The 9331-nt window shown below is 36.1% G+C and overlaps 1 protein-coding gene across 1 annotated transcript in view; it reads right to left on the bottom strand.

Annotated features, from left to right (window-relative positions):
• Nucleotides 1-2230: 2230 nt before the first annotated feature.
• LOC108776987 (synaptogenesis protein syg-2) overlaps nt 2231-9331 on the bottom strand; it is a 74258-nt gene continuing 67157 nt past the window's right edge. The window contains 2 exon segments of the mRNA XM_018543760.1: nt 2231-2620; nt 7124-7290. Of these exon segments, the coding sequence (XP_018399262.1) occupies nt 2231-2620; nt 7124-7290 (557 nt within the window).

The following is a 9331-nucleotide window of genomic DNA, read 5'->3' as shown; positions in this document are numbered from 1 at the left end:
TAAAAATCTCCGCGCGATTATTACTCCATTCGCATGTCGCGCGTTAGATACGAAAAGTCGCGTAAATAGACTAGAGAGTTGTGACGATGGAAGGATAAAGAACGGGTTTAACCTGCGAGAGAGAAGATCGAAAACTTGCTTATTTTATAGTTTAGGAAATTTACTCTCTTACCTTGTAATCTTCTGTAGTATATGCGACGTACTGTAAATAATTCAGAATAAATCTCGATACAAGATTTAATAAAATCATATGACATCGGTAAAGTCACATGACTTAATTTTAAATATTACACACCCCGTATGAGTGAAATTAATTTTACGCATGTATTTTTAGAAAAATAAATTGATTGACCAAACAGCATAATAAGTGACTATTATTAACTTACTTTCCTGATGATGATTAACTTTAGTTGATATTTGCGGATGTAGTAGATATTTTTTCAATTACGTTGTGAAAATTTATAAATACTTTTTACAGCTTTGTATAATTGTAAGTTAAATAATCTTATTCCTCGAATTTTGAGTTTCAAAATGAGAAAAATCTGTCAATTATGTGAATTTTAAACAAAGATCGATATATTAATTTAAAATTTGGTTACCCTACGAATATCAGTTAAGGAAATTTCGGAGCGAATACCAATTAGGGTTAAGCTACCGGAGAATTTTTTCAGACGAACATGCATTTATTTGTGTCATCATTTCATTGCGATAAAACATGAAAGTTGAACTGTCTGTGAAATTCTCGATAGGGAATAAAATCAGATGGTACGGGAAAAAGGACGAGAACACGTCCGACATTGAGAAAATCTTCACGTCGGATTTTCCTAACTGCTGTACTTTGTACAGCGCACTTGTTTCGCGTCGCGGCTGCCAGCGCGGAAATATTTTGCGGATTTACACGGAAATAAGTCGATCTTTCTCTCGAGATCCTCTCCGTTCCCCCGAAATTTACCGTTGCACTTGGCGCGCCGTAATCGACGCGATATACGACACTCCGAGAAAAAGGAAGAAAGAGACCGGGGAGCATATCGTCGATAAAGACGCGCCATTCTACGAAAATACACTCAACGCGACGATCTTCTTTATCCCCCATACCTACTTTGTAATACAAAGTATACTCTCGGGATAGAAAATCTACATTCGCCGTTGCGAGACATAGGTACATCGATTTTTCCTCCCGTCGCGGCACGAACATCCGCGGAAACCTAAGTTTTTGGACATGGTGCTTTCCGCTACAATGGCAATTCAGTCAATGGATTCTTCGATAAATATCAGTAGATTTTTTTTCGACGCCGATGTTTTTAGAATCAAAACGATCACATCACGCAGTGATGCTCTCTTGCGAAAAATTTCTTAGTTGGGTGACGTTTCGTACGATTAATAGTATATTAATATTACACACGTATCTCCCTTCGATTTCTTTTATTACGATAAAAATTATAATATATATAAATCTGGAATGTTTGCTTCCTGAAATCTAGAATTGTTCCAATAAAACTTTTGGTTCATCTCAGGATTTATTTTTGTTAAATTTCTTCTGCGTACTTTCATGATGTTTCGTTAAAGATAAATGGAATCTTTGAAAATTGGGCAGTGATAAACTCGCGATATATTGCTTTCACAGATTTTTATATCACATGACATTTTGCCATATGTGTACTCGGAATACAACGGAATGTCTAAACGAAGGAATTTGGTTGCTGTATGTTATCCGATATTGGAATCTTTCGATATGTATTCTTCATGAGATTATTTGGTCAGTCCTGAACGTTCGTACCAGCTACCTTAATAGGATTGCGAACCGAATGTAATAGGTTGCATACAAAGACGTCTAGCTCCTTCTCGTTATATTACCTTGGTATATTCATACGAGTCTTACCGAAGCGTAGCCATGATTTTTCTCGTTGTACGGTGTCTCGTAGTCACGATCAGAAGTTTGTTTTTAGACACGAGCACCGCAGACGTGGGCGGTCGTCATCGGGCGAAAATCCATACGTCTGAAAGCGAGCGATCACGTCGCTCGATGTGAGCGCGCAATCGTCTCGCGTCCAGACGAAACTCATAATTCACATTAGGTATAGCTTTTCTCGAGAATTCGAGAACGTTACCAGGAAAAGCACCTCGAGTCCAGGAATCGAAAGGTAGTCGCGCACCATGAAGACACGCACGATCGCCACGAGCCATATCAGACGTAGTACTCGTTGACGTTGAGCGCGTCGAAATCGCGTCCCTATACGCAGCTTTCCTGGGTCGAGATCAGGGGCGTACGGACGGTGACGACCTCTCTCGCTGGGTGATGCTGCTTGCTGCTCATGACGGTGGCGACGGTGGAATCCTGGAGCACGTTCGCCGCTGTTATAGGGGTGGTCGCGCATGACGGCACGTTAGGGACGTCCAATTTAGGTGGCCTGGCATTGTGGTCGATGCAGGCATAGACTGTGGCTTCCTTCGTATACGGCTTGCCGCCCACGATCACTCCGAGACCGCTGCCGTAACCCTGAAGACCACCCAGACCGCCAACTCCGCCACCGAGACTGGCCAGCTTGGCGTCAGTCGTCAGGGTCGACAGGGTGGTGGGTCTCGCTAGGCACAGCTCGGCGTATGTCACCTCCCCAGAAAGCTAGAAGAAAAAGATTAGGATGTGCTACATAAAAAGTTTCGAAACAAAGATGTTACTTTAAAAAAAAATTCTGCTAATTTCTTTTAATTTTATATTACCTGTGTATTTCCGATATCATTATAGCTTAACATTAATTGTTCGTTTTAATGATTTACAATCAACTCGTTGGTTTGACGACCTCAGTTGAGATCACACTCTTTTATTTGGTTAACTGCTTACTCAATTTTCATGAAAATTGACTTATAAGATAATTTCATAATGATTTAATATTTAACTTGATAATGTTTTATTTGTATCTATGAAATGGTTGATGCAGTAGGCGACAGAATTTCGAAAAAATAATTAAATTTTTTAAAACTGATAGTGCAATTATCATAAAATCCAGTTTTACAAAATGTTTTTATTACGAAGTAACGTCAAGTTTTCAGTTTCGCTTGATTTGAAGCTCATCGGTGCTTCCATTAGCAAGCAATTAGTACTGACCTTTTATCTTTAATTATTATACGAACTCTGTGATATTAGGTCCTCGTTTATCGAAGATTACTTACCTTTTGAAATTCGACTGTTTCAGACTACATTCAAATTCAACAATATTAAGAACTTTCAAAAACTGAATTTAATTTTAGAATTTTTGACAGAATTGAATTCATCGTCCTCCTTAAAAATCTTCTTCTAATCTTCTAAATCTTTAGAAATCAAAATCTTTTTTATGTTTCTTTGTTAAAAAGCTCCGGTATTCAAAGGGTTAAATAATGATTAATAATATTTCATCTGTATTTTTTATCTTTATCATTTAGATCAAAATTAATGAAAATTGTTTTTTAAATTGTGTGAAATAATTTGCGCTGAATATAATAATGTATACAAACAGCATGTACATTTATAGTGAATTTATAATGTGGACGTGTCCTGGATACCTCATGCGAGTAACGAAAAATAATATAACAAAACAATATGAGGGATTACTTTATATAACAATGATCATACAGCTAAGTGAGGACGAACACTGAAACGTTGACGGCAACATAACTACTTCAGTTATGAATATGCTACTTGACAGGCAATAGCAAACAGGACTTTTCTGCTAACTCCAACTAAATGAAGTTTATTGAAACATACGTTAATCGTCGGGTTCTACATTGAATCCGATTAGGGATTAAGTACGCGTATTGTTTCCATCGATCGAATCTGCTGCACATTATGCAACAAGTCCGCTCGGATGTCTAATGACACGTGGGTAACAGCAGATTAAACCAATTTCAATACATTAGCGTTGGTTTATTATAGACGTGTACGCGAGGCGTAATCCGCTAAAGTGAATGCAGCCATTATACTGTGACGCGTACCCCGGCCGGACATTCGAATAATCCCCTATTCGCATGAGACGCCTAACTTTCGTGATAGGGCCAAAGGATTCCTAAGAAACCGAGCGAGAGTTTTCGCGTCGCATTTTCCTAGTCGCAAGACTTAGATAACACGAACAAGTCTAAACTTTGGAAATTTTCACTCCTGAATATTCCTAAGAGACCGCCTGGACTAGTTGGCTCGTATTACGGAAACTTTTGACGGCGAGAGTTCCTCCGACTGTTTAGGACAGCAATCCTCGAGTGCTCGACGCCATTTCCTATAAATTGGACGCAAAACAACACGGAGAATGTTCCCTCGCGATGGAATATAGAGGAAGAGCGGATGAAATTGTTCACGAGAGCGAACCGGTTCATCGGATTTTATTATGTAAAGGATCAAGGAAAAATTACGAGTTTTATAGATTTTCAAAGCGCAAGCTGCTTCTTGCATCGCTTTTACTACTATTAAGCTTTTTATCTACATTTTCTATAGGAAAATCCACATATATATATATTTTTTTTTTTCTCATCGAGACTTAGCAAACTCCGACAATTTTCTACAAGCACTTAAGGTTGCGAGAAATTTAACGCTGATAATCATCTATACCGTCGATTCTGAAAACGTTTCAAATTCAACGGAACGATTCGAACAATTGGTATTTAAAGAAAAAGCAACAATTAACCGAGGAGAAATGGAATACGAAAATCCGAGTAGCGATAATCAAAGTTTTCCACTCTAGAGTTTTGCTCCTCTCTACTAAGGTTTTACTAACAGAACTTTAGATCCCCGCAGTAATTAGCAATTAATTTGGTGTGAAATTGGGGGTGAAGTTTCAACGAATCGTGACGAAAGGGACTCGAGAGGAGATCGGGGGAAATTTGAAAGAGAGTAAGCGCAAATGTAACGAGAGGAGTGCGTATTTGGATTCTGACCACTCATCATTGCGAATCACGAACGCGGAAAAAGCGATTTTGCTAAAGTATCTAAAAATTTAGCTGGATACTGATCTGAAAATAATTGTATTATCATCAAAATAATTAGGACGGTTAAACGAGAACGTTAATCCTTCGCTGGTAACATGAATTTTAGTCCTTCTCCATCAGCTCCAATAAAGGTCTTAAAAAAAAATCACAGCAAATTTTTAATTTTCTTTCGGATTACATAAAAATCTGAAAAAATTCTATACTTATCAAAGTTTTAAGAACAAGTTTTTATTATTATATATATAATTATATTTATAGAAGTCAGATTGTAATTTACTTGTTTTTTTATAAATATAAATTTTTCTACCAGAATTTACAATCAAAATCGATGGTGCTTTTGAAGATTCCAATTACTGATACAGGGTTAAACTTCTTACAGCATTGTCATCAAGCGAACTACATAATTATTATAATGATCCAATCAAATTATTGTCAGATCTGTAACTTAAAATTTTAGGTATTTCAACAAAATTATTTCGTAAATTATTACGTAAATTTTTTTTGGCATTTACAATTTATCGATTAATAATCGTAGTATGCAAAATAATTTCATTCGGAAAGAGATATAGTTATCGGGTATCATGGCGTTAGAATTTCTTCGACCACAGAATGTTTCCCAAAATGGAGAGGCGAGACGTGGACAGTGCAATTTTCTAGTTTCAAACTGCTGCAGCTGGAAGCGTTGCTTTCCGGTTGAAACTTTACGTAGCGCCATCCTCTCCGGATGGATACTGTTATTTCAAACTACACCGCTGGAGGACTTTCTTGAAAACGTTGGCCGGAGCTTTTCGCGAAGCTCGGCGGGAAAGGGGAACGACGCGACAGTACGACAACGGTGCGATTCGGCGGACTGTTTCGCTTCTTCCATTTCTTTGCACTCCACTTTCTTAGTTTCCCATCCCATTCCATTGGATGAACCTATTAACTTTATTAGAACGTCCTTCGCTCGCGCGCTTGACTAACAAAATTCTCGTGATTTAAACTATCGACTTTAATTGTTTGAAGTCTCTCTTTGCTGCGAGCAGCGACTGTATTACATTCATTTCCCTCTCATGAAATCAGAACATCCATTTACACCTAATGGTTGTAGCAACTGTGCGGCATATAGTTACCGAGCGGGACAACAAAATATAATTTAACATAGATTCTGGAGGGAATTGTCAGAGTTTGTTAGAGAATTGGCTTTTGCATTTGGTAGCTATTCACTAAAGCGTTTCGTATGATTATAATACGCTATTCAATTTCCACATTATCTATCTTATGTATTGAAATATATTATCTAATACTATACACACTAACTGACACGTCACTATACGGGTGTGACACTCATTTCACTACAGTTCTTACTCTCATTTGCAGATATTTCGAACAAAAAGTATACCAATATATTACAAGATGTCTTATGTCCCAATTTTGAACATTGTTTACTTATTTTTTTATTTATCTACACCGATAAATACATGCGCAGAGAAAGGGTATGAATTAGTAATTTAAAAAACCTTAGCATATGCATTTTTATGAAATTTCGATGACATTCTCTATTTTCGTGTTAGCTATATTGGATTTGTCAATTTGAAATTTAATCATATTTGACGTCAATGACCGTAAAAATTTGATATATGCATTTTTATGAGATTTTGATGAAATTTTCATTTTTGCGTCCGTCATACTGCATCTGTCATTTAAAATTTTGAAATTTAAACCTCGTATCTGACATCAATGTAATTTACAAAACTCCTACACGCACATACATTTTTATAAGATTAAAATGAACTTTTTTATTTTCGCGCCGCTGCTATATTGCATTCGCTATTTTTAATTATATTTCACATAATCGATTACAAAGCATTTACATAAATATGCATTTTTATAGTTGGCCTATAACATTGTTTTTACAACAAAATTCTTTCCGAAGTGGAATGAAATGAGCTGAAACCACTCCAATTTATTAAAAATCTAGTGTGCTACGTGTTCTGATGAAGGCATCGTGCCCAACACAAAATTTAGTGCTATACTTTAGCGCTTCGAAGAGAACCGAGTGATTTTTTTGTCTAACAGTAATTTTCTGAATTTTGACTGAACACCTATTCATATGGGAATAAGTCTCTTTGCTGATATAAGGTTGAGAATTAATGCATTGTACAAAAAAGTGAATTATCAACATGGTACTTACCGGCAAGGTTGGATAATTGTTATAGTCGTTATGCGAGTAGGCGGGAAGTCCTTGTAGGTGATTATTCGTCTGCTGGGTCGGAAGGGATGATGGTGGAAGACCATCCGGTGTGTTTTGCGTTGCCAACGGTGTGCCGGAAGTCGAACCGGTCAGCTGATAATCTGAATCTTTCGTTTCAAGTACATGTGAGAAATTTCCACTTTGTTTCGAAGCAAGATATTATCAGCTAGGCTCTTGTTGAAAAGTTTACGGTTACTTTACGAAAAGTAACCCCGTAAAGAATCGAAAAGATCTTGACATGTCGATTAGAACTTGTAAGTAAGCGTGAACTTTTCAGATAACATGATAAAAGTTGTAGGTACGAAACATTTACAAAAAATAGAAGACGTATTCTTAATATACATCTATTACTGCTGTAGAATAAATATAATAGTTCTCGAATAATATTTAATCACGTACACATTTAAGACACATGAATAAGGGATAAAATATTTTTCTTTTCCACGTCATAAATTAATTTTACGCTGGTTCCAAAATACTTTATTGATGTAATTTATTTAATTAAAAATTAATTAAATGTAAAGCGCCATGATTGCGCAAATTATTCATAGAGTTTGCTATATCATTTATCGAAAAGAAAACCGTGATATAATGTGTTCGTTATGCTATTAAACTAGTTAAATCATTAATTCATATTTGCGATGGCACACTGAACTTTATCGTAATAAACTAATAACTACAAGGCATTACTAATGTATCGATATACCTGCGCTTAATTCATCGAGGAGCGGTATGCTAATGCGATATGTTAATTAAATAGTAATTTGTACATAACCAGATATCATTTTGATCGTGATTAAATAATTAACTAAGTAATATCGCGTCCAGAGTAATTTTCTTCATTAAGTTAACATTACATATCCTGTTCAGACGACAAAATTAGTGTCCCGAATATAATTTGTGCTCACAATCAGTTATAAATATAAAATGACCCATAATTAGGGAAATAATATGCTTCCTTTTTCGGGGGGAAAAACTTGATGTATATTGTTGCAAAAATAATAAAGAAAAACGTGTGTCTATAAAAAAAATTGATTCATATTAAAAAGATATTGAAAAGAGTTTATATCACGGTTATATCGCAGATTTAACAAAGCTCATCGGCGCGATGGCAACTATCCGAACGTTGAGTATCGGATTCGCATAAGCGAGTACGATGAACAAGTCTCTCTCGTAATCGGCCGAGTAATTTATTAACAAGTCCGGGGTTAAGTTCTATGGTTACCAGCTGTATACTCAACCATAAACCGCGCATTCGCGAGCGCTGTTCCCGCGGTATTACTGCGAGCGATGTAATGACGCATAGCATAACGTTGCGCGATGCTGTTAACGAATCGCGGCGCATTCGCAATACAGTCCGATGAATTTCCGGTCTCGAGTACACTTGGCCAAGTGTTCTCGATCGCTGTCAATCAGATATTACGTTTGAAAGCTGGCGGCGGGCAATGTAGCTGATAAAATTTCCATGTCGAATCGAAATGTCAAACCTTCGGAACAGCAATGTTAACCCTGTCGTTTCCTTTTTTGTTTTTCTTTCTTCTTTCGTATAAATTTAGTTTGAATAAAACTGAACTCCTACTGATTTAATATTACTTCAACTGAATGTATCATTTATCTCTAAAAAAAAGTTTATTTAAAAATTAAAAAGAATCCACTTAAAAATTCTATTTAAAAATTTCATTAAAAAATTTATAGTTTATGAAAGCAAGAAGTTTAAAAAAGTTAGAGGCAATGCATACACAGAGTTGTTTTATTAAAACAAGAATAGATCTAAAAGAAACAAGAGGGATAAACGGGTAGGAAATTCGTTTCGGCGCGGGTGATTCTTTTTAATTACGATCCAGATTGAAAGCTTGGTGTGTTTCTAAAGTAAATTCGTTAAAGCATACGCACGGAAAAGTGGAATAACTAGACACCAATCTCGTTTATATGATGGGAGTCATTAAGCGTTTAGTATTATCTAATTTTCAAGATAGAGGATAAAGAGAAAGAGGAAACTGAAACATTATTCACATGCAGTTTGAACTCTTGATTATAATACTATGTTACATCGACGACACGAAATCAAGAATCTCTTTCGTCATATTATCACGTCTTAAATTAGTGGAACAAAGTAAGCAGAATCAATTCACATTAACATTTTTATTT

This window comes from Cyphomyrmex costatus, unplaced genomic scaffold (genome assembly GCF_001594065.2).
Source record: "Cyphomyrmex costatus isolate MS0001 unplaced genomic scaffold, Ccosl1.0 scaffold398, whole genome shotgun sequence".
NCBI lineage: Eukaryota > Metazoa > Arthropoda > Insecta > Hymenoptera > Formicidae > Cyphomyrmex > Cyphomyrmex costatus.
This window is presented reverse-complemented; position numbering and strand designations above follow the sequence as displayed.